At 38.6% G+C, this 26,918-nt stretch overlaps 1 protein-coding gene across 14 annotated transcripts in view; it reads left to right on the plus strand.

The window, feature by feature from the left end:
- CDH8 (cadherin 8) overlaps window positions 1-23,676 on the plus strand; it is a 256,394-nt gene extending 232,718 nt beyond the window's left edge. For 8 of the 14 annotated variants that reach the window (XM_087877207.1, XM_087877209.1, XM_060695069.2 and 5 more), the window contains 2 exons: window positions 17,141-17,392; window positions 20,081-21,265. In XM_087877207.1, coding sequence (XP_087733333.1) covers window positions 17,141-17,392; window positions 20,081-20,574 — 746 coding nt within the window. In that variant the 3' untranslated portion in view covers window positions 20,575-21,265. Of the gene's footprint in view, window positions 1-17,140; window positions 17,393-20,080; window positions 21,266-22,988 lie in introns of those variants that run through there. The other 6 variants (XM_087877214.1, XM_087877210.1, XM_034425381.3 and 3 more) reach the window with 1 other exon arrangement.
- Window positions 23,677-26,918: the final 3,242 nt, after the last annotated feature.

Here is a 26,918-nt window from a genome sequence, read left to right on the forward strand (position 1 = left end):
CGGAGTCCATGCATCACTCCCAGATTGCCCTGGCCCCATCTCTGCCTCCAATGCAGAGCCCTCATCCGAGCCTTCCCCAGACTCCAGGACTGGCCCATGTTCCTCCCCAGCCTCCTCACTGTCAGACTCTGCTGCCAGCTCCGCAGGCTGCTGGTGGACCTTCTTTAATTTTTCATTGTTGGTTGTTTCCTGAGTAGTGACTCAGGAAACAACCAACAATGAAAAATTAAAGAATTTAGTATATTGATGCAGGAGGAAACCAGGCTGATGAAAAACATAAAGAGAAAGTTTCATTGATGCTGAATCAATGCTACATATAAAACCAAAGATCTTGTTTCCAGTAAATGGGTTTACACCTAGTAATTGTATGTTAGAGAGAGCATATATTTCATTTAGAATTTAGAAGAAATTTAGGCTCAGGCCACCTCAGTAACAGAACCAATTATCTGGAGAGATCAAAGATCTTAGCAAAAAAGAGGGATAGGACAGCCATCTGTATTCATGCTCTACTTTGGACTTTTTTTGCATAAAACATGGATCGGACCCCTCCTCCCTTTAATTATTCAAAGTGCCATTAAAAATGGCAATGAAGTAACTTATAACTGTGTGAAAGCAGCATAGCCTTGCATTTTTAGAGCTTAAGTAACATATGTGCTAGTCGTTCCCGACTCTAGGGAGTGGTGCTCATCTCTGTTTCAAAGCCGAAGAGCCAGCGCTGTCCGAAGATGTCTTCATGGTCATGTGGCCGGCATGACTAAATGCCAAAGGTACACAGAGCACTGTTCCCTTCCCACCAAAGGTGGTCCCTATTTTTCTACTTGCATTTTTTACATGCTTTCGAACTGCTAGGTTGACAGAAGCTGGGACAAGGAACAGGAGCTCACCCCGTTACGCGGTACTAGGGATTCGAACTGCTGAACTGCAGATCTTTCAATCAACAAGCTCAGTGTCTTAGCCATTGAACCACCATGCTAAATAATCCTTAACTCTCCCCTCCGATCAGTTTCTTTTCTGAAACTTCCTGCCCCTCTAAATTCAGTTGCCGAACGGCATAGGAACACTTTATCTTTAAATAGATATGATGCTATTTTTGTATGACTTGATGACATTGCATTAAGTAAATAACCTTTATTCTGGGGAAGCAATGCCAAGACTTGCTTGCAATTTTTTTTAAAAGTCATCATTATCTCCCATTTAATAGATTTTGAAATACGTACATTCAAACTTACTCATTAAATCAGCATGCTGGTAGCTGAATTATTATAGAATCTTTTCACTTCGGGTAAATAATGAATTATTGGAGAACAGATAACAGCAAGCTAACCATTTGTTCAAGTTTAGATAAAGGGTCCAATTGACTATAGAGCCAGGGTGTAAATAATCATACAATATAATCCCTGATTACATTGCCTTGTAATCAGGGATGGGCTGCTGGGGGTTCACAGGGGTTTGGGAAACCTCTAGCTAAGATTCTGTGCAGTTTGGAGAACCCCCAATTCCCACACCTGGCTGGCCCCGCCCACCCTGCCACTCCCCTCCCAGGAGTCCCCACACAGCCCATTTTGGATGCAAGTAAGTGCAGGGCACGCGTGGAGGTTCAGGGAGGGTGAAAAACAGGCCTACTGGAAGTTCAGGAACCTCTTGCTAAAATGTTTGAAGTCCACCTCCTGCTTGTTAGATTGTTCCAATTGCGAAAGGCACAGCCGTTAAAATGTCTTTCCTTCTCTTAATACCCTAAAAAGATTGATGACGATGAAGGTTGATTTTTCTGTTCTGCTCAAAGAAACCCTGAATAGTATACAAGGGGGAAAAAAGGAACCGTTAAAAAAAAGAAAAGCCTGCTGCAAAAAAATAAATCAGTAATAAAGCAATCACCCATAAAGTAAAAAAAACAAGTCAGAAAACAATTCTGAAAGTGCCAACCTTAAATTCCTTGGCAAAGGCAGTCTAAAAAGTACAGTTGGTTGGTGTAGAACAAATATCTGGGTAAAGAAGGACGTCAGATAGAGAAGGGCAGGATCAAAATGACAAAATCCAGGAGCCTGGATAGCTCAGCAGACTAATGCATTGTAATTTAACTCCAGCTGTCTGCAATTAGTAAGTTCGAATCTTGCCAGGCTCAAGGTTGACTCAGCCTTTCATCCTCTCTAAGGACCCAGTTTGTGGGGCAATAAGCTGACTTTGTAAAATATACAAAAGTATGAAGGCTATTGCTTAACGCATTGTAAGCCACCCTGAGTCTCCGGAGAAGGGCGGCATATAAATCAAATTTTTTTAAAAAAGCAATATTGTATTGTTGCAACACAAGATCCAACCCTTTATCTGTGCTTAAGTAACCCACATACTAAAGAACAGTACCAGCATCATATTATTGTGGTACTGCTTTCATAATTTGACTGTCCCCACATGCACCCCTTGCTAACTCTGTGTCCAGGATTGTTTTGAAAAAGGCTCTCTACAATCTACCTAAACTAAATATACCTAAAGACATTTCATAATTAATATGCTAACACCAGAAAGACTCAGAACAGTACAGAACCCATCATTTTAGTACATTGTTGAATTTTTGGAGGAAGCATTGCATGCTTTACACAACCCATTTTTGATATATTCTTTCCAACATTTTGTAGGAAAGTGTTTACTAATCTATTTTGTTGTTTGTTACTTGTATGACCAGTTTGGTCTATGTGTGAGCCAGTTTGATCAAGTGATTAAGGCACCTGCCTATAAACCAGGAGACTTGAGATCTAGTCTTGCCTGAGGTATGAAAGCTAGCTGCATGACTTTGGGCCATTCCCTCTTTCTCAGTCTGCATCATCAGGCCTGGGCAACAATCTGGTCAGTCAGTTCCTGTTGTGATGGAATGGATCAAGAATTGGAATTTTAGAATTTTTTATTTTTTTTAAATTGGCCAAGTGTGATTGGATACACAAGGAATTTGTCTTGGTGCATAAGCTCTCAGTATACATAAAAGAAAAGATACATTCAAAAAGATACTTTTTTTTGATCAACATGGTTGATCAAAAAGAAAGCAGACCTTGCAATTGGGGGGAAATACGAGGAGGAAGAGGAGGAGGAGGAAGGAGGAGGAGGAGGAGGTAAGTTTAGATAGATAGATAGATAGATAGATAGATAGATAGATAGATAGATAGATAGATAGATAGATAGATAGATAGATAGGTTGGTTTTGGTGGGTGGGTGGACAGACAGAAAGACAGATATAGATGATAGATAGATCTTTATTTATAGGGAAACATGTTTTCTTTATCACAGGAACATCCTGTTGAAAAATTGGATTTGTCCTTGGACTTCATCCATTCCTCCCACTGTGTTCTGCACAATTGTCTTCACTTTTTTTTTTTTTTTTTTTTTGGTAACCACAATATTATTGTGGCCCATGTCTCCGTTGTTTATTCATTTGATTTTCTGTTGTATTAAGCATGGACATTTTAATGGAGCTTATGCTTTCCAGGGTTTTGTGTTTATTTTTCTCAATATTCATTTTTTGTGGATACAAAAACATTTGGGTGTATTCGGATTTTGGCTTGGAAACATCTGGAACATCACTCTGGATGTACTTTAGCAATAGTGGTATAAACTGCATAAATTCCTGTAAAACTTCAATGGGAAGAAAATATTAACTTCATTATCAACCACCTTAATATTCCACAATAATTTCCTAAATTTAGTCATCAATGTATTTTTTTTTTTTTAAAAAAAAAAAACCAATTACACAGAAGAATAAATGTTAGGGGAAAAATTGCAGCAAAGACATATATTAAGAAATAGTGCTTGCAAACACATAGGCAAATATTTACTCACAGGAAAACACAAACATAATATGCAATTGCTTCCCCTTTTTTTTAAAAAAAAAAAGGAATTTACTAACTGATGTAGAAGAAAATGAACCTTTACTTGGAAAAGGGGTGCGCTGTGTGAGAAAGAGAGAGGGAGAAAGAAAAGAAACTATTAAATGTGCCAGTTTTATATCATTCATATCTATGTGCCAATCATTTGTTCTTCCTCTGGAGTATTGCTGTATTTAATATTCTCCAACTGTGGATTGCTGGTGAGAATATGAATTAATTTCTCCTCAACCTGTCCAGCTATACTTCTTCTTTTTTATTATTAACCATTGGGGTCCGGTAGATGATAAATCAATGGATATTCCTGCAGATAAGCCTTCATTTGAAGTCTTGGAAAGCTGGCAAACATTCTTTTGATACAGCTATTATCCAACCTGGGAGGAGGAACATGTGATCTAAAGGCATTTAAATTAGTCACCTGCCTTGTCACCTTTGAGCCGTTAAAAATCCCCCTCCACAGTGAAGTTCTTTGGTGAATGATTTAATCCGTTTCTCGTGGCTTTTATGATGAGATGGATGCTTGCAGCCCTGAAGATAGAATTGCCAAGAAAGCTGGTCATTATGTGGGGTGGACTTGGATGGATTTTATTCAGTAGCTGAATGGCAAATTAAATCAATGTAAATGTCTCAAGAATACTAAATTCAAGCTTTACTAAGGGCTTTACTGGGAAATAATCTTCTCTTTCAAGCACACTTTTCCGGTATTGAACTCAGAAATAACTTTTCTCCAGGGAAGGAAAAATTCATTTCTATGGTTCTAGATATTTTCCTTCTCCTTTCCATAATTATTAAGTATAGCTCTCACCTTACAGCACGAACAAGTAAATGAGAAGATCTGATTGACTCATATCCAATTATTCTTATGCCTTCAAGTTGAGTCCAGTTCCTACTGATTCTATGGATTGAGGTTTAACCAACCTTTAATTGTAACCCATACAAGGGTTTTTCTAAGGACATTCCAGTAATCTCTTTAATCCATCCATTTTATTCATTGTTTTCTCCTTTTACTTGCCTCAATTCACAAAGCTTAATTATTTCTAGCCCATTTTCAATTTACATAGTATGCACAAAACATACCTTAGTATAAAGGTAGTTTTAACACTGTCTCCAAAACCATAATGTGAATGCTTCTCTCTTTCTATCACTTCATCTAAAGATCCAGAATATCGGTTGGCCAAGTGCCTCTAGAAAGCTCACGACATCAAATAATTGTTTTATTTGATATATCATCAGAAACATTAGGTGTTCGTTAACATGCTACCTCTGTTTTGTCATTTTATAAAAAATGTCATGCCTAAATGGCCATTTCCTTTAATTAATCAATTAATTAATTAGGAAGGGCCTGGTGGCTCAGCAGACTGATAGCATTGTGATTAACACCAGCTGTCTGCAATTACTGTAAGTTCGAATCTCACCAGGCTCAAGGTTGACTCAGCCTTCCATCCTTACTAAGGTAGGTTAAATGAGGACCCAATTTGTGGGGGCAATAAGCTGACTTTGTATAAATATACAAAAGTATGAAGGCTATTGCTTAACACATTGTAAGCCGCCCTGAGTTTCCGGAGAAGGGCGGAATATAAATCAAGTTAAAAATAATAATAATAATGATCACCTTTTAATTAAAAAATGTTGCTTATAGATTGAACTATTTGAAAGGCTTTCAATTTTATTTTGTTTGATAATTTTATCTGAGTTATTGATCAGAGTTCAGGAGATTTGAAGATTCAGTTGAATGAACTTTGAATCAAATCACCAAAGCAACATTTTGCAAAGCTTTAGTATCTTCTAATGAGTTACAAGAAATCAAAGTAGCAGTCTGACATAAAACTGATTTTGTTTTTTGATTTTATTTATGGGGGGTTTTTTTGGATCACAAACAGTTGGAAACAATTGATCAACATTTACTATGACTATTCCTGGCGATGTGTCAAATTTAAATGGATGGTTCTCTTTTGTTCCCGTTATCAGTCTTGGTCTAGGAAAAAATAGAATAGAATAGAATAGAATAGAATAGAATAGAATAGAATAGAATAGAATAGAATAGAATAGAATAGAATAGAATAGAATAGAATACTTTATTGGCCAAGTGTGATTGGACACACAAGGAATTTGTCTTTGGTGCATACGCTCTCAGTGTACATAAAAGAAAAGATACGTTCGTCAAGAATCATAAGGTACAACATTTAATGGTAGTCATAGAGAACAAATAAGCAATCAAATCATATTAGGAAACAGTCAATATACAGTAAATCTTAAGGATACAACCAACAAATTTACAGTCATACAGTCATAAGTGGGAGGAGATGGGTGGTAGGAACGATGAGAAGATTAATAGTAATAGTAATGCAGACTTAGTGAATAGTTTTAAAGTGTTGAGGGAATTATTTGTTCAGGAAAAAACTGTCCTTGTGTCTAGTTGTTCTGGTGTGCAGTGCTCTATAGCATTGTTTTGAGGGTAGGAGTTGAAACAGTTTATGTCCAGGATGCGAGGGGTCTGTAGATATTTTCACAGCCCTTATTTTGACTCGTGCAGTATACAGGTCCTCAATGGAAGGCAGGTTGGTAGCCATTGTTTTTTCTGCAGTTCTAATTATCTTCTGAAGTCTGTGTCTGTCTTGCTGGGTTGCGGAACCAAACCAGACAGTTATAGAGGTGCAGAGGACAGACTCAATAATTACTCTGTAGAACTCGATCAGCAGCTCTTTGGGCAGTTTGAGGTTCCTGAGTTGGTGCATACTTGCTTCAGACTTCCATTTGATCAGGGAACTCTGTAATTGACTTTGAATCTGTTATTATCTCTTGGGTCCCTCAATCTGAAGGTTGCAGTGTTGTTAGTATAAAATAAAGGGAAGTCTCTTTATGTGTTTCCTTGAGTTCCTTAGAGAAATACAAATAAAAGGAAAGAGAATACTTTGGTTCTGATGTAGGAAAAGGACATAGGATGGCTTGGGCAACTTTCTCCCTTTCATGTATTTTATTAAAGATGCCCACCTTTTGTCATTGGCTATGCTGATAAAAGTTAATATGCTTTGAAATCTAAAACTTCTAGAGAGCAGCACTATGTCAAGTTCCATTAGAATAGAGTTTATAGGAGCATATAACCTTCTTTTGATTTTTATTACCATTGGATGGAAAACCAGAGCAAGTACTGACTGTTTTCCATGAAGTTAATGATTTTTCTCTACTATAATAAAAAATATGACTTCAGGATCTTTTGAAGAGGTGCATGGTTAAAGCTTTGAAAGACCATGATCAGTCTGAGAGCCCCTAGTTGTATACTTGCTGTGCTCAGAAAATGAAAGGATCTTCTAAGCCAGAATGTTATATAGAAAACAGAGTTCCTGACTGTCTTAATACCAGCATACAATGATGATGATGTTATCCATTCAGTCATGTCTGATTCTTAGCGATTTTATGGACCAGGTCTCTCCACGTCTTCTGATCTTTCACTACTTCTTTGAGTTTTTCTATGCTTTGGCTGGTGTGTCATCTTTGATAGTGTCTAGCCATCATGTTCTTTGACCGCCTGGTTTCCTTTTATCACTAACTCTTCCAAACATAATTGCTTTCTCTAGTGAAATCCCTTGCACGACACAGCCAAAATAAGTGAGACACAATGTTGTGATTTTTTTTCTAAATATATATACTTTATTAAATTTCTGCATAAGATAAAATATAAAAGGAAAGAAAAGAGAAACGTAGAAAGAAAATAAAGAATAGTGAAGGGACAGATTAGAGTTAGAGCACTGGTGCAATCCAATTTTTTTTACTACTGGTTCTGTGAGCGTGACTTGGTGGGGATGGTGAGGCTTGGTGGGCGTGACAGGGGAAGGATACTGCAAAATCCCCATTCCCTCCCCACTCCTGGGGGAAGATATTGCAAAATCTCCATTCCCACCCCACTCTGGGCACAGCCAGAGGTGACATTTGCCGGATCTCAGAACTACTCAGAATTTCCACTACCAGTTCTCCAGAATCTGTCAGAACCTGCTGGATTTCACTCCTGAGTTAGAGTTCCTAACTTTTGAGAAATTTCCTCAAAAAAAAAGGTCAAAGCCAAAAGAAAAAAAAATGCAAAAGTACTAGGAATACAGCCTAGAACTGATCCTATAAGGATCATATTCTCTTGTACTAAATGTCAGAGAAAAGTTTTGGCACGCTTTAGAGACAATTATCTACATGAATCTAAAGTTCAGACATTTTGAAAGGCACAGAATTGAAAATTAAACAGATAATTATTTAAAGTTCATTTTGTTCCAAAGGGGATGGTTAAAGTGGGAAGGGTGGAAAAGAAATATTCAACATGTCATTCTTTTCTATCTGTTTAGGATCAGCTATCCAGTGTCAAAGGTTTTAAATATTTGATTATCTCCATGTCATATTTCATTATGGAGAATAGCGGTGTCATTTGATGGGCCAAAAACACATTGTTTTTCTTCTCTTCCTGTTTTACATTTTTAAAAAAGAATATTTCTGAGCGAGAAATGGTGACATTTGGCATTCAAGGTGGCTAAGGCATTGACTAATTGTCCCTGAAAGCTAATTTTATTTTATCTTATTTTAGACTTATATAGCTGCTGAAATTATGAACTCCAAGCCAGAGTGAATCATAAAACTATGCCAACATCAAAAAATAAAGTTAAAAAGAAAACCATTACATTCTCTATCAGAATAGCAATAGCACTTAGACTTATATTTTATAGCACTCTCTGGGTAGTTTACAATGTCAGCATATTGCCCTCAACAATGTGGGCATAATTTTACCAACCTCAGCAGGATGGAAGGCTGAGTCAACCTTGAGCCTGTCCAAATCAAATTCCAGAATCCAGCTTCTCAACAGAGAATTCTGTGTGGAAATTGTGGATTCTTAAATGTTGCTCCTATTAAATCACCAATGTCATCATCATCATTTCAGATCAAATGGTTCCAGTGAACCAAGACAAGGTGATTCTTTGACTGAATTTGGGATACTTTGTAGTAATATTTGTTTCCTGTGTGTCAGAAGAAGCCAAACTAAATGAGCAAACTGGAATTATAAAACAGTTTCTGCATTTGCGTTGTAGTTCTATAAGATTTGTAATATAAAATGTTATGGCGGCCATCGATTTGGTGTTTTTCCAGAACATATGTTATACATTTTTGATGTTTACTGAAAATTTGTTATTTTACATTAATGAAAATGTCTACATGTCTACAGCTCGGTTACCACAACATTACCCTTTAAAACAGCTTATAAAAGTGATAACATCAAGTAGTATAATTTATTTTAATCAGCCTTCTGGCTGAATAGGACGATTCGGCCTTTCTTGTCAAGCTCATATTAAGAATCTTTCTCATAAAGAATGTATTGTGCCTGGTTTCTGTGACCTTTGTATTATACGCTTTAAAACATGTGATTCTTTCTAAGCTATTTGGTCAACCTAAGTCTTTTTTTCCCCCTCTTTGCTTCTGCTATTAGTTGCTCCTGGTTCCTTGAAAAGAAACGTGAGTCCAGATAGATTGCCAATAAAAAGGCTCAAAGGTGTTTAAATGTCCCCTGGAGCTACAATTACTTTTCAGTCGTGATATTCTTTGTACGTAATATGCATGTGATTTGGTAGCAGGTCTGTGCTGAAAACAAAATTCATATGCTGTTATTAGAATAATAAAATAACTTGAACTTTACCCTAGACCCCAGGCAGTGATGGGATTCAATTTTTTTTACTACTGGTTCTGTGGGTATGGCTTGGTGGGCATGGCATGGCTTGGTGGGTGTGGCTTGGTGGGCATGGCAGGGGAAGGATACTGTAAAATCTCCATTTCCTCCCCACTCCAGGGGAAGGATATTGCAAAATCTCCATTCCCATCCCACTTCAGGGGAAGGATACTACAAAATCCCCATTTTCTCCTGATCAGCTGGGACTTGGGAGGCAGAGAATAGATGGGGATGGAGCCAGTCAGAGGTGGTATTTACCGGTGCTCCGAACTACTCAAAATTTCCACTACTGGTTCTCCAGAACTGGTCAGAACCTGTTGAATACCACCTCTGGCTCCAGGTATTAATTTCTTGGATTCGGAACTGGTTTGTACATTGTCTTAGTGTTTTCTCATACTTTCTGGCTTGGTTATTCAGCTACCTCCATGACCTGGCCAATTCTCTGATTACACATTATTTAGGAAATGTCTCAGCCCATTCCATTAAATGTATCTTTATTTAGAAGCCTTGCATTCTCTTTGTGATTAAATCTGAATAGTATAGGATGGAGCCTTGCCATATTGATTCCAAATTTTGTTGGCAAAAAACTGGAAATGATCTAAGAAAATGGAATACAACCTATGAAAAACCTACAAAAAATGCTAGGCTGTAATTCTTAGTATCCTTTCACTTTAATGATAGTGGCCAGGACAAAATTATATGGAATGATAAAACTGGGAAAGTGTACTGTTGTCCCCAATTCGGGTGTGAGCCTGGTGCTGAAGCCAATGATAGACGCCAGACATGAGGTGCAGGTTTTTTGATTGCTTTTTATTGGAGTACTCCAAGGAAAAGGGCTCCTGGCCAAAATGCCAAGAACCAAGAACAAAGGATTAAGAAAGCTTTATACATTTTCACTAAAAGAGAAGGCAGGACAAGGTGAGATAATAAAAAATATCATCTAATAAACATTTTAGTAATAATTCTACAATTTGTTCTATTGGTCTCTAGCTGTCCCTATTCCTAAGCCTTGACTAATGAATGCCACAGGAGTTATCTAATACACATTTAATTGGTTGCAGGCCATCTGTATTCCTAATTTTTAGCAGAGGCCTGCAAGTTGTCTAACTTTTGTTACTTTTATCAGCTTTCTAACTACCCAGAATTGTTACAAGATTTACATATGCATATTTCCTGTAGATAAACATTCTTTGTTCTTGCCAGACATGCTCCGCAATTACAGGCTTTCTGATTTACTTTGAAGTATGTGTCATGACCTGGCTTTATTTAGCATACAGCCCATCAGTACAGCAACGCTAAAGGTGCCCCAAACAGAAGATCAAAGATATTCCAACTGCTGGCTAATACTATGGAATTCCAAAAAAAAACACTGGTTTTCAAATCCACTTCAAATCCCATTTAATGCCCCTCTTAGTAGTAGTATATTGCAATTTCTAACCAAGTACACAGAAGGACTCTGCACATCACAATTTTTCAATTCTGGCTAGCTAACTTTTATCTAAACATAAAGAAACCTTCTTTGCCAGAGCTTCTCAAGTCTCCAGCTGTAAAAGTCCCCAATTAAAAATTCTTTTCTTTCCCTTCAAAGGTGACATAGCCAGCACAGATAACTTATAATACAGTTTTTAATGCTGTTAATGATTTGATATTTCTAAACAGTTATTTTAAAAAATGGAAAGAAGAAAAAAAGGGGGAAAAAGTAGATGGCTAGTTGGAAAGTTACACAGCAGGGAAACTTATAGATGTCTACTTATTCAAGAAAGTTTCATGAAGTAAAGGAACATCAGGTGCTCTCAGAAAAGGCCTGGCTTAGAGACATTTAACATGTAGTCTGTTTGTCTTCCTCCTAATCTTTTAAATCAGCCTACAAATTTTGGTTGCCATGATGTAAAAAAAAGATGTGGAGAGTCTAGAAAATGTGCAGAAAAGAGCATCAAAGAACTGGAGGTTAAAACATATGAAGAACGGTTGCCAGAACTGGATATGTCTAGTTTAGTGAAAAGAAGGACTACGGGAGACATGATAGCAGTGTTCCAATATCTCAGGGGTTGCCACAAAGAAGAGGGAGTCAAGCTATTCTCCAAAGCATCTGAGGGTAGGACAAGAAGCAATGAGTGGAAACTAATCAAGGAGAGGAGCAACTTAGAACTAAGGAGAAATTTTCTGACAAGTTAGAACAATTAATCAGTGGAACAACTTGCCTCCAGCACTGGAAGTTTTTAAGAAGATGTTGGATAACCATTTGTCTGAAGTGGTGTAGGGTTTCCTACCTGGGCAGAGGGTTGGACTAGAAGACCTCCAAGGTCCCTTCCAACTCTGTTATTCTATTCTAAATGTAGCCTTACATTAAGGCACTTTTTTTTTATTTCTGTTGACCTGCTGCTTTAAGTCAGCTAATATAGGCTCAAGTCTGCATAATATCTTCCTTCCCTTCATATGCCACACAAACTTGCTTGTTCTTTTTCAATATTGTACTCTACTCATTAACCAAGAGATCTCATGGTGGTCATCTAACAAAGGGATGAATGATCATTTCAAAGATTTGAAAAAAAAAATCATCAATCCCAATTATGGATGGTCCATGAGCTTTTGGACAAGTACTCACATTGCTGAAAATCAGAGATAAGAAGGTCTTCTGTGATTTATTTGAGGTAGGAAAACCAGACCTTCCATGGGAGTCCTGAAATAGACAAGTTTTGAAGAAGGACAAATGACCTCTCTCCAACAGACCTGACTTCCGCAAAAAATATGATAGAGCTCTGTCCATTTTGTTTCATTCATTACATTCCTTTAAAAAGGGGTGGAATTAAATGTCATCCCTACCATCGAAAAGGTGTCCTAAATTAACCACAATGGAAGAAATTAATTGTGAGTAGAAAGGCTGAAGCAATCAGAGATGTTGCAGCTTTAACTGAGAAAAGATCTTTTTACATATATCTAAGGATGATCTAGGGATGTGGTGGCTCAGTGGCTAAGGCGCTGAGCTTGTCGATCGAAAGGTCAGCAGTTCAGTAGTTCGAATCCCTAGTGCTGCCTAATGGGGTGAGCTCCTGTTACTTGTCTCAGCTTCTGCCAACCCAGCAGTTTGAAAGCACGTAAAAAATGCAAGTAGAAAAATAGGGACCACCTTTGGTGGGAAGGTAGCAGCATTCTGTGCACCTTTGGCATTTAGTCATGCTGGCCACATGACCATGGAGACATCTTCGGACAGCGCTGGCTCTTTGGCTTTGAAACGGTGAGCACTGCCCCTAGAGTCGGGAACGACTAGCACATATGTGAGAGGGGAACCTTTACCTTCAACTTAAGGATGATGTAACCAAGTCAGAGAGAAGAAAGGAGAATATAGGCAGTCCTTCATAAGTGCAGAGACTACCTTTCTTTGACCATTTCCCTGAACTATCTACATACAGGTAGTCCTTGACTTACGACCACAATTGAGCCCTAAATTTCTGTTGCTAAGTGACTTTCTTGCCACAGTTTTAAGAGAATCACTGAAGTTGTTACGTTAATAGCATGGCTGTTAAGTGAATCTGGCTTCCTCATTGACGTTGCTTGTCAGAAGGTCACAAAAAGCGATCATATCACCCTGGGACACTGCAACCCTCCTAAATATGAATAAGTTGCCAAGCATCCAATTTTTGATCAGGTGACCATGGGGATTCTGCAACGGTCATGTGAAAAAAGTTCTAGGACCCTTTTTTCAGTGCCGTTGTAACTTTGAATGACCCCCTAAATGAAGTGTTCTAAATAGAGGACTATCTATACAATCCCAAGCTACGAAGGCCTTCACATTCTCTTTCCAAATTATAAGATTTAATGTACCTGGGGAAAAAATATATATTATTACACAGGAAATAAATAGTATTAAGTGCAGCTTATTGTTTCATTCAACTTGGATGAAATCCAATTTCATTTTTGTCCTTACCTTATCTATTTTTAAAAAAGTGTGGCTCTTGCCATATCCCTCAAAAGCAGATATAGCTCTTGGCCTGGGGAGAGAAAAAAGTCAATTTTCAGAACACCAGAGAAAGAAAAGAAGGAGGAGGAGGAGGAGGAGGGGGAGGGGGAGGAGGAGGAGAAGAAGAAGAAATAGAAGTAGAAGAAGATGAAGATGGAGGAGGAGGAGGAGGAGGAGGAGGAGGAGGAGGAGGAGGAGGAGGAGGAGGAGAAGAAGAAGAAGAAGAAGAAGAAGAAGAAGAAGAAGAAGAAGAAGAAGAAGAAGAAGAAGAAGAAGAAGAAGAAGAAGAAGAAGAAGAAGAAGAAGAAGAAGAAAGTAAGGATACAATTATTTCCGTTCCCCCAGTATGTTGGTTCTTCTATTATGCTGAGTTTGGTTTAAATCAATATTGAAGAACATAGCAATACATAGAGCCAGTATTAATCACTGACTTATTTCCACATGGAAAGTGCTTTACTTTGTTAAGGAAGGCATGGGTAAATAAAATACATGAAAAGCAAGAGAATGACGGATGAGGAGGTTAATTGGGAAGATGAGTGGAGAGCAAGTCACCCACTATCCTCTTGAACACCTGTTTCCAAGCTAATTCATGCAGTAGCCTTGGTGTCTACAACTCAGAGAGCCACCTGCTGTTTTCTCAGCTTTCAAGTGCTATTTTTAAAGTGTTTGCCAGGAAGGGAAAGTCAGTCAGATAAAGTGATTTTATTACTAGTCAGGAAGATGGGTTGGCCTGTAAGTTTCAAGTTGGAGAAACTCAATAAAAGTGCCTAAATCCCTTGGTAAACCTCAAGGCAACATGTCAAGCGAAGGATAGATGAATCTGTCAGTGTTGCTTTCTCCTGCATTTGGTCTTCCTTCTTGCTGATGTTTTAAATCTAATTTATGACAACGTTTGTTAATTTTGACCATTAAACTCCCCTGAATTCTTTACCTACCTGCATTGGTCCAGTTTAATAAATGAAACTATCTGTTGTGACCTAGGCTTCCTGAGTCATTAAAACACACGAGTAGTCCCAAAAACCTCTTTTATTGCAACAGCTGTGAATTACATTCATTCAGAGTCCCAATTAGTTGCAAAAAGTCCTTCAGGAGAAGTCCTTCGGGATAATCACCAACCTTTATCTCCCTTGATACGCTGCCAAAGACCTACTTGGCAAAGCCACACAGAGTCCAGAATCAAACAGAGATGCTGACTGGGAACAGAATTAACAACGTTGCTTTCCTGCAAAGTGCCCACATGCCTTTGCTCCTCTTTTAAGCCTTATGGGAGGGGCTCATCATCTCCAGGCCTTACTCCTGAGTCGTCCCTTTCGTTTTAATTGTTCTTGCCTTCTGGCAGCTCTGTGCATGCGCGCACTAGGCACAGGCTCCTCCTGTTCCTCTGCTTCTCTGCTGTCCGACTCTGCAAAACCTACAAGTCCTTATGGGGGGGGGGAGTTACTAAGCAAGCTTTACTTGGATAGTACATGCAAATTAACTTCTAAAAGAAAATGAAAAATTGTGTCGAGTGGGGAGGGGGAAAACCAAATTGAAGCATGCGGACTTCTGAGTAGGAACATTCCAACATTTGTTATTGTGCTATTTATAATTCTGCAATGGAAAGCAATAAAGAGCTAATGTGAAATACATCAAATAATGTTACATTTTTGAAATGTTTTCTGCCTCTCCCAGAGATGTTAATAGGTGGGAAATAGTGGGCGAGCTGTTGCCTGCCAATAATGTAGAGTTCCCTAATGTAATAGAAAAATCTCATGCATTCAGGAATAAAATGAATTCAATAATTACTTGAGGGATGCTTAGCTATTTGATTTAATATACTCATAATACCTGGTATTAAATAAAGCCACCATTTACTTCACCTGAGCATATGCAGCACGGGCTATATTTTACATGTTAAATGAAAGAAAGGGCTTGGTAAATTCAGCAAATACACAAGCTAAATGACCATGGCTTTACTGATGACAAGTGGGCCCAAAGCTGTTAAAAATAAAAGTAATATCACTTTGGGAAAACATAACAATTTGTACTGAAGCCACTGCTTGTCCCGTTTATCCAAATGAATACAATGGGTGAGGGATCCTTGGCGCTCTCTGAACTTAGTTGTTTTTTTTCCCCAAACATTTCATTATCTAGGTCCGTGATGGTGAATTTATGGCACACGTGCCAGAGGGGGCACGCAGCATCCTCTTTGATGACACATGAGCTGTTGCCCCAGTTCAGCTCTGCTGCGCAGGCATATGTGCTTCCCGCTGGCCAGCTGGTCTTTGGATTTCTGCCGCACATTTGCAGGGGCATGCGGGTGGCCACGCACCCATGCATGGGGTGGTGGGGCACATGCGCGGGGGCTGTGCATATGCATGGGGGCAGGGTGCATGGGGGGGCTGCATGCATGCAAAGGGGGTGGAGCACATGCGCAGGGGCACATGTGCGGGGCAGCACATGCATTGCATTTGGGGCATTCCGGGGGGCACACGCGCTTTGGGAACTCGGTCCGGAAAAGATTAGCCATCACTGATCTAAGTACTATCACTGATAATGTTACCTAGCTCAGGTAACGTTTTCTGCAAGAAAGCAATCAAGCTTAGAGAGCACCAAGAAATCCTCATTTCAGCTCTGAGCAACAAATATTCTCCTTTATTGGAATACAACGGATATTCTAAATCCATGGACAAATTTCTGCCTTTCTCCCTTGTGTGCCTTTTCTATATTTGTCTCATCTCCAAGACCTGTATGGGACATCTTATCCATAGACTAAAACAGGGGTTCCCCAACTCCTGGGCCACGGCCCATTACTGGGCTGTGGCCAATTCACAACTGGACCACTTGAGCTCAAGTTGTGTGAGCAGTGGGCTGGCCAGGGATTGTATTCACTTGCCTTTGCTACCAGTTCACAAATGTGAGTCCACGCACCAGCTCCGTGCATGCACAGGACCTTCCGCGCATGCACAGAGAGTCAAAAAAGGGATGTGATGATGTCCAGACGGGCGGGTGGGTTGGCGTTTGGGCGGAGCCTCCTGCCGCTGCTACCGGTTCACCTGAACCAGATAGAACCAGCTGAATACCACCACTGGGGCTGGCGTGCATGCACATGTGTGTGCAACACAACTCACGCAACCCTGTTCCCTTCTCCCCCCCCCTCCACCGGGACTCCAAGGTTCAAATGTTGGGGCCCGCTGATCTAAAAGAAGGTATAGATGTTCGCTTTTTGATGAAAAGATGTCTCAAATTGAATGTTTGTTTAAAAGAATGAATTTTCATGTTGCTACCGTGAAGCTATAAATTAAAGTTAGAGGTACAGGATTGCATTACACAAAGATTAAAGAAAGACCCCAAGAACTTGATTATCCTATTTTAAAGCGGGAACCAACACTTACAAATGCAAATGTCTCAATTTAATGATAAGAAACCAGGAGAAGGGAGTTCAAGCAAGGTAAGTAAAATCATATATTGGGTAAATGAACATTAAAAAATAAATTGGTGGCGTATATTATATAACACTACCGTTTTGGCACTGCCTTTCATTAATAACAAATATTTAAAATATTTCACAAGGCTAATGCTTTTAGGAAGACTGGAAAACTATTTTTTCTCTTACCATTCTGCCCATCTCATCCCTTCCAGATAACACTTTCAACATTTTGACCAAACGCAACGGATTCAGCCGGCAGAAACAAGAAGTCTATTTTTTACCTATCATCATCAGTGACAGCGGGAATCCTCCAATGAGTAGCACCAGTACTCTTACCATTAAAGTCTGTGGCTGCAGCAATGACGGCATTGCCCAGTCCTGCAATGCTGAAGCTTATGTTCTCCCTATTGGTCTCAGCATGGGTGCTTTAATAGCAATTCTGGCCTGCATCATTTTGCTTTTAGGTACGTATGAATATATTGCTGGGGAAAGACACAAATGTTGCAATGATTTAGGATGTTAGACTTGGATGATGGGTATCTGCGTTGAAATGTGTTTTGAGCCATGGAAGATCATAGGGTGACTTGGGTCTGGTCTCTCTTCAAAAATGATTGAAGCAAAGCTGGCTGAGAAATTCCGGGAGTTGAAATCCACAAGTCTTAAAGTTTCTAAGATTGGAGACCCCTGCTCTAAACCATCTTTTTCCCCCCCCCCGGGTTTCTGTGTGAGCTTTAAAAATGTATTTCACCTCATTCCTTGAATCCTTGAAATGAGGCTCTTTAAAGCAGCCACATCTTTTTTTCAAGCTCTCAAGCCTGAAGGAACTTTGTATCTCTCTTAATGAGAGCAGAGGGGTGCTGTGGTTAGATTTGTGTGAGATTCAAAGCATTTCTTCTAAATCATATTCAGATCCCTACCATACCAAAGGCTAATTACGATAGAAGAAGAAGAAAAAACCCACCAACAGAAGGAAATGTATGCTGCCTTGATTATCTGGATCAGAGAGATATAAATCTCATGAATAAACAAACACACTTCTCAGGAAGAACTTCTGGGAAAGAAATCTGACTATAGATTGATTCAACCTAACCCCTGCTGTTTTTTATATGCTGATTCAAATCATTCATTCATTTAATTTCTTCCAATTATGTCCACTTTTCTGTCAATGGCAACCCCCATATGCCTAACAGAATTAATACAAATTTAAGCCAATGTGAGAGATGCAAAAAGCATAAAATAGTGACATAAAAAGCAAGAAAAACATTCTTGAAAATGAGTCAACATGCCATTAAAATATATTTATCAGGCAAACTCTCGGGCTTAAATACTCATCTCTGTCTACTTTCCAAACATCTTCATTATAAATGAAGTTTTGTTTTTTTTTTAAAAAAAGCTGAGTCTGTAAACTAAAATAATGATGCCATAGAGTTAAAATCCTAGAATTCCCCAGACAGCAGGGAAGCCATTGCTAAGAACCTTGAGAACTGAAATTCATACAGCTGGAGAGAATACAAGTTGGGGAAAGCTGATTTAGCAGATAGGTGAACACAGGTCTTTTTCATTCTTTTGCCTCTGTGTATGATTTTTTATTTTTCTAAAAACACACATCTTGTAGTTTATAAATTCCCTGGCTCTCAGATTTCAAGTAGATTTTTTCAAAGCAGGGCTTGTAGGGATCAGCATAAACTCAGAAGTTAAATCTGGCTAAAAATAGGAATGAAATCTATTTTAAAAAGCATTCTTACTAATGAGTGAAAATAAAGCAGAAACACCCAAAATTTATTTCGCCAACATCTGCAGTGGTTTTCACTAGTTTTCAATTTTCTTTTCAAATTGCTGTTGTATAAATGATATATACAATTATATCAAACTAAAAAAAATTTTTTTTTTAATCTAGATGTTCTCATTCATTTTAAGAAAGAAATTTGTTTTGTTTTCCAAAGGACAAGACAATTTTAGCAAAATTCTCACAAGTAGAGTGTTGTATTATTGTATTTATTTAATTTTAAGATAACCAAAGATACATATGAATACTCTTTCTTCTCTCCCTGACTTTTCATATTTAATGGTCAGGCTGAAGGAAAGACCACAGAAAGAAAAATATTTAAACACATGTGCAGCCGGTCCTCGCCATTGCCTTTGGTTAGGGTTAGGGAGACAGAGCTGGAAATCAGGTAAGATGGCAAGAAGAGTCATATCTTGCTCCATGCACCCCAAAATAATAAGATCTCCCCAAAAATAAGGCCAATCGCTTATTTCAGGGTTTAAAAAAATATAAGACAGGGTCTTATTTTTGGGGAAACACGGTATCATCCCTTTTCTGATACCAACTATCTTTAAGCAATAGAGTGATGAAAAAGTTCCCAAGTCTATCTTTCTGAAGGGGAATAAAGTTTTTGAGAAATTTCAGCCAAGCATAAATCTTTCTCCAACCATTTTTAAAGAAAGTAAAATACTAGTTCCATAGTACACATAAAACACCCCTCAAGTGTGCGTCTGTATTTTAAAGAAAACCATTTTGTATCCTAAAATTCTCACTTTTTTCTGGAGGAGAAGGAAGTATCCTCATTTGGCTCCAAATAATTGAACTTGGAATGAAATCCTGATAGAAATAAATCTATGCTAAGAGAACACAGTTAAAAAGGGTTCATAATAAAGCCAAGAAAAGAAAAGTTTCAGAAGAAAACAGAATCTTTAATTCAACTATATATGCTAGTTTTGTGGCCACTCAGGAAATAGTCAGGCACAGGAAGCATTTTGTGACTCCCGGTGTTTTCTTTTCTGTGGGAAACGGGTCCAAATGGCTCTCTGAGTGTTTAAGGTTGCCGACCCCTGACCTAAGTATAAAAGTAAAAACCTAAGTCTTTTGAAGAGAAGTTAAAGAGCAACCCTGAAGAATTGTCAGCCTTTCCAGAATGTAGAATGTAGGATGATTCAGAGGAAGGCAGATGTTAGGAGGGAGGAATAAGAAGTATTTGACCAATTATTTAGAGTGGGAAAAGCTCATTTACGCTAGATGATTTCAAATGGAGGGTCAGTATGGAGGCTCGGGATGTTTTCATTTCTTCTCACTTCCATTCATTATGACACATCAGACTTTGTAATTAGGAACCGTCGTCCGGGCTCACCATTTTGTGATATTTCCTTTGCAGTCATTGTGGTGCTTTTCGTAACATTAAGGAGACATAAGAACGAGCCTCTGATTATCAAAGACGATGAAGACGTGAGAGAAAACATCATCCGGTATGATGACGAAGGAGGTGGCGAAGAGGACACCGAAGCGTTCGACATTGCGACGTTGCAGAATCCAGACGGAATAAATGGATTTTTACCCCGTAAGGATATTAAACCTGATCTTCAATTTATGCCCAGGCAGGGCCTGGCACCCGTCCCTAATGGAGTTGACGTTGATGAATTTATCAACGTTAGACTCCACGAGGCTGATAATGACCCCACAGCTCCTCCGTATGACTCAATCCAGATATATGGTTATGAGGGAAAAGGATCGGTGGCTGGTTCCCTAAGTTCTTTAGAGTCATCAACTTCAGACTCAGATCAAAATTTTGACTACCTCAGTGAATGGGGACCCCGTTTTAAAAGACTTGGGGAATTATATTCAGTGGGGGAAAGTGACAAAGAAACTTGACAGTGGATTACAAAGGTTCACTTTTTTCTTTTTCCCAGTCTTGACTTAAAACTTCTCATGTAATATTCTAGGGCCACCACAGTTCATTATGACTAACGTGGCTTTTTGTTTAGGGGGCAACTTTAGCACCAGTCATCTTTTAAAATCAACTACATTGTAATGTTGAACCAAAAAAAAAAAAAGAAAAGTACATAAATCTCAAAATAATAATAATAATAATATATGTTAGGAGGTCTGAGTCTCGTGGAGTGTGGCGTTAAGTATGTAGAGTGTCTAGAAGTCTTTGGATATTCTATATTCACATGACCACTCTGAAGAATGGGTTCTAGAGCTTTGATCGTCTTTGGCAACGGGAATCAGTAATGGAATGGAGAAGGTCTTTCGCTTCCTAATGGACTTCTGTAGGACTTTTTCATTTGGTAAAGAAGATTATCTTCTGAGAGTCCATTAAGAACAAAGGGTTTAGTCTCCCCACTACCCACCAAGTTTTCATGAGGGAAAAAAGGAAAAAAAAAACATAAAAATTTAAAGCAATATCTGTCGTCTTTCCAATGCTGATTTTTTTTCTTCTTCTTAAAGACAGGATTGATAAAAACAAAAACAAAAAAAAAACCTTTTGGCCTCAACTGTTCAATGACTCAAAGTTGTACATAGGATAATTGTTGGCTGCAAAAAAAAAAAAAAAAAACACCACCACAGACCGAACAATAACATCTTTAAATATTGTGTCAAGCCTTAAAAATATTCACATGTTCTTAATCCATTCCAGGGACAGGATTCAAAATCCACAGTTGTGGGGAGGAAATCTGACAATATGGATTGTTTTCTAGAAGGATTGATCCTTTTTTTTCTTTTGACTTTCATAAGGGGAAAAAAAAAGGAGAGGAATCAGTGAAGGAGGATGGACTCACATATATGAAACTGAAGCTGGTTTTATTGCTGAAGAATGCATTTATTTGTTTAATCCTTGAAATAAATATTTTATTGATGTCCATTACTGCTTTTATTTATTAAGGTTGGGTTTTTGGAAGTGTATAAGGAAAAAAGTAGAACCATCTAAAGTATTGTATTCCATCCACTGACAAAAGTTTTAGAGTGATTTCTTCTATATATAGTGAATGTTATTTGAAACATGCTTTTTCAAAAACAAAACACAAGGATTGTTAGCTGTAGAGGAGTAAAAAAATGAATGCTAGCAAGTGAAAAAAAAGTATGTCCCTAGAGGAAATTAACTTTGGATGTTTTTATATTTATATCATAAACCTACTAACTATGTTCAATACAAGCACAAACAGCTGGAAGTAAACCAGTTCATGTGAATATTAAAACAAACAAACAAAAAATGACTCTAAATTTTAAAAATTCCACACAAAATACCATAAGGTTTTTCTGCTGTGCTAGAAAAGGATCCAGTGTGTATATATATATATTTTCTGCTAATGTTCTTAGCTTTTATTTCTTTTTTTCCTTAGAATATTCATAGTTCTGTATGAAAATCTTGTTCAGAGAAAACCACCTATGGAAGCTGTCAGCATCCTCAATTTGTAATGGAAACTTTATCATTTAGAAGTAGCGTCTGTATAATAAAATTAAATGGTATATAAAAATCATTTTACTTTTTTTCCCTATTTCTGTTTGGAAGCTTTCTTTTTTTTAAAAAAAATCTCAATGTATTGTATTCAGAAAAAGAAAAGGGAAAAAAAAACAAAGCAAAATACTTGTAATGTTTCCTACTTTATGGAAATATATTTTTTTATAAATACCTTCTTTGTGATCACGGTTTCTTTTGGTGTTGCCTGCATCTTGCAGAGAGTTGTAATTTCTTTTAAAGGCTTTTTTTTTTAAAGTAATAAGTACATTATGTGGATATCAGACAATATATGAATTTCCTGCCCTGCAAGTAGAAGTAGAATGACTTCCACGAAAGAAATCAAAGAGGGAATTTGAATACCAGCCGCATTGACAAAATCACCATCGGTCAATTGCAAAAGGCAGCTTTACTTGGAATACCTTACATCTTGTAACAATGCCTTTAAGATTGTTAAAACAACAACAGTTGCTTGTGCCAGGTCCTTGAGAAGGGCTCGATAGGTGGACAAATGGCAAATCCAGTCTAAACAACTGACTTACTCTGTGATCGACTGTAATAATAAAAGATGCAGAAATGAATTAGATTTTATGAAGACCTGTACATGTTCTAAATTCACCATGTCCAGAATTGCTAGGTTGATGCAATGCTAAAACAATGAAACCATAGCATGATTTTAACACAATGGCCCAATTTACACACACACACACTTGGTTTGATTGTTTGATTATGTGTCATCAAGTCATTTTCAACTTTTAGCAACCACATAGATAGTTTTTCTTCGTGTTGATTTATCCCTAACCTAGTCTTTCTCGTCTTCCAACAGTGCACCCATCGCTACTGTAACTGAGTCCATCCAACTTGCTGCTGGTCATCCTCTTATTCTCTTTCCTTCTACTTTTCCCAGCATTACAGCCTTCTCCAGAGAGCTGGGACTTCACATAATGTGTCCGAAGTAGGATAATTTGAGACTGGTCATCTGTGCCTTGAGTGAGAACTCTGGGTTGACTTGTTTAATGATTCACTGGTTTGTTTTCTTCAGTGTCCATGTTAATCTCAGGATTCATCTTCAACGCCAAAGTTCAAAAGTATTAATACTCTTTCTATCTTACCTTTTCTATGTTCAATTCACAAGCGTACACAAAGGCAGAACGTGCCAAACCCAAGAGCTTTTGCACCGGTGACAAATTCCTTGTGTGTCTAATAATCTGATCTGTAATTTGCAGAACAGCCACCAAGCATTTAGGACTCATAGAATAAATGGGGGAAGGAGGTTTTCCTCAATGTTCATTTCTCTGAAATCCTTGAAGGCCACTAAATAAAGTTGAATTATTGATCTCAAAACATTCTGCTCGATATATTAAAATGAGAATGCAATACTATACAGTGTCGATGTAAGTGAGCAAATGACTGTGTGATGCGAGTAATAACAGTGATGTTACAATTTATTTTAAAAGTGTCACTTCCCTCCCACATTCTTAAGAACATAAATAAACTGAAAAATGGACTATAAACAGGATCATTTATAGCTGTTTATTAAAGTTAACCGTAACAGCATGAAGGGTGTCTGCAGAAGGGTGAAATAGTGTTCCAGTATGGCACTTCAATGTTTTCATGCTAGCTTGCTTCAAAAGAAGATTGTTTTGTTATTTAACAAGCAGTCATAATTTCATGGGGTGGAGAGTTCCGTATGATTGCATTGCGTTCAGATTAAAATCTCTCATGTAGATAACTAACAAAAATGTTGCAGGATAAAGTGTTCCTCTTGAAGGTTTCACCCCACATCTATATCCTCTTCTTGGACCTCATACTTTTTTCCCCCCACAAATCACATTTTTCCCTACCGCTCCCTATGGTTAGCATTCAATGCTTAATGAACAAAATTCATTGCAATATTTACTTTTTCTGAGAAGACCCCATTTCTTTCGAGAATCTTCTTTTCCTTCTTTCCATCCTTCAAGAGCCCTGGTGGCACAGTAGTTAGTACTTTAGGTCAGCGGTCACCAACTGATGGTCCATGGACCACCGATGGTCTGCAATAAAATTTTGGTGGTCCGCAGAAAAATCATTTGCATTTTTTATATTGCACTAAATCAAGAGTCCTCAAACTACAGCCCCTGGACTGGATATGTGCAATGAACGTTTGTGTTGCTGCAGAGAGTTTCCCCCTTCGGGGTCTTTTTGTGTGGGTCAGAGGGGGGCAGAAATTCCAACTTGGGGATTTCAGTCTCCTGGTACTGGGGCTTTGGGCGAAGGCTGGAGGGAAGGACTGCTGAAGGGGAAGAGCCAGAGGGCCTTGTTCCAGTGGGACTGCATTATGGCCTGGAACTGGCTGATCATCTCAGCCCGCTGAGCCTCCAGGCACTGGTACCTGGCCTTGCACTCCTGTAGGTCTTCTCTCTGCTTGGAAAGCCTATGCTCATAGTCCTCAATGAAGTGCTTCTGCTGAGCCTCCTCCTCGGACAGATCCAATTTGAACTGAGCCAGCTGTTTTGCCAACTCTTTCTCGTGGTGGCTGCTTAGCTCCAACAACTGCTTCCTGTTGGAGCCCTAAGGAGCCCAGACAGGCAGGCAATGAGTGGCTGGGAGGGGCGAGTAGAGGCCAGCGAGGTGCCCTGCAATGTGAGTGACATCGAGTTGGCCACACCCACCCAGTCACATGATCACTTAGCCATGCCCACCCAGCCGGTCATTAGGCAGATCATATTAGTGGTCCGCGGGATTTAAAATTATGAATTTAGTGGTCCCTGAGGTCCAAAAGGTTGGTGACCCCCGCTTTAGGCTAACTGCCCACAGCCACAAGTTCAATCCTGTTCAAGGTTGACTCAGCCTTCCATCCTTCTGAGGTTGGTAAAATGTTGGCTGCAATTTGCTGACTGTGTAAACTCCTTAGAGAAGGCTATAAGTCTAAATGCTATTGCTATTGCTATCCTTCCTTTGGTTTTTTGTTTGTTTGTTTGTTTGTTTGTTTTTGGTACTTCTTCATAAAAAAACAGCACCTGGCAAACTGAACCTAGTGTTAGTGTCATCTATAATACTCATACAATTATGGATACTAGAAGCTTTGGCAAGTGATCCTCACTCCTGTTTTTCTCTCAGCAGACTGAGATCTCAAAAACATGAAGCCACACTAATTGTTAATCCCTTCTCCCCACCCACACACACACACAAATTAAAAATAAATAATACTTATTTTTCATACAGTTCTCCATAAACCATGTGCAATTATTTAATCCAGGAAAATTCCTAGAAATTTTCTTTCTCTGCGAAATTGCTTTTTTTTTTTTTAAATCTCCTCCTCAGTGTGCTTCTGTATTTGGGTGGAGGGAGGGTTATAATAATTTGGAATTTATTCCTTACTGTTGTCAATGTCAATGACAATTGGTTAATTTTAATTAATTATTTTTTTTAACAAAACTTTATTCATTCTTAAAAAAAACATTTAAAACATACAAGTTTCTCTTAATCAAGAAACAAATTTACATATACAATACACCACTTCAACTACTATCTAATTTCTATTATTATATATACATATATACAAACCTACAGTGACATATTTCATTTTCTATCTATCTGACAGTGCAATTTTTAATTATTGTTAAATAATTACTGTTGTCAATGTCAATGACAATTAGTTAATATTAATTAATTAATTAATTAATTGTCAACAGATCCTGGAGAGATTTATTGACTGGCTTTATCCAACTGTCCCCTTACTCTGAGCAGAGAACTCCTGATAGAAGGAGTTCTGTCTTCTTGATGTCTTCCCTTGAGACTGAATATAGGCCTGCAAGATTTCAGGCCACTGGAGAAATAATTGTGCAATGAGAGATATAGAAGCCACCTTGGCTACCTCCTATCTCTGGGAAAACAACAGAGAATGGAAGGGACTTTGTACTTTACAAAAAAACAAATAAGCCTTGATAGTACAGTGGTTTAGTGCACCCTGTTATTAACACAGCTGCCTGCAATTACTGCAGGTTCAAATCTCTCCAAGGCTCAAGGTTGACTCAGCCTTCCATCCTTTCTAAGGTAGGTGAAATGAGGACCCAGTTTGTGGGGGCAATAAGCTGACTTTGTATAAAATATACAAAAGTATGAAGGCTATTGCTTAATGCATTGTAAGCCGCCCTGAGTCTCCGGAGAAGGGCGGCATATAAATCAAATTAAAAAAAAAAAAATAAGAACAATTGAAAAATATAAAATGAATGTAAAACTATCTCCAAAGCACTGATAGAAAGCTGGCTTAGAGAAAGTGCTGAGTTTTTGTTTTTTTTTTTAAATTAGGGATAGAGTTTCACATCCTTGAAAGAGCAAATAGGGCACCTGCCTCTCCTGATCAATGCCCAACTATCCATCACCTAGGACAGGTTCCCCAATCCCTAAGCCAGTGATGGTTAACCTTTTTGATGCTGAGTGTCCAAAGTGTGCGCGCAAATGCACTCACATTTGCCAGAACCCCAAAAATGCAATGTGAGTGACCCCCATGCATGCACCCTGCCCCCACACATGCATGTACGTTCCCTGTGCTTGCATGCATGTTCCTCGTACATGTGAGGCCCCCACACACATGCGCCCCCCACACCCCATTTTGGTTCCCAGGTTGGGGCAAGAAGCATTCCAGGCCCAAAACCAGGTGCAGGGGGTCCGTGCGAGGTACACGCAGATGCATGGTGGAGTTGGACTGGGGTGACAAGTAGCGTGCCCGTAGAGAGGGCTCTTCATGCCACCTGTGGCATGTGTGCCATAAGTT

This window comes from Pantherophis guttatus, chromosome 11 (genome assembly GCF_059756535.1).
Source record: "Pantherophis guttatus breed Tessera chromosome 11, ASM5975653v1, whole genome shotgun sequence".
In the NCBI taxonomy this organism is placed as follows: Eukaryota; Metazoa; Chordata; class Lepidosauria; order Squamata; family Colubridae; genus Pantherophis; species Pantherophis guttatus.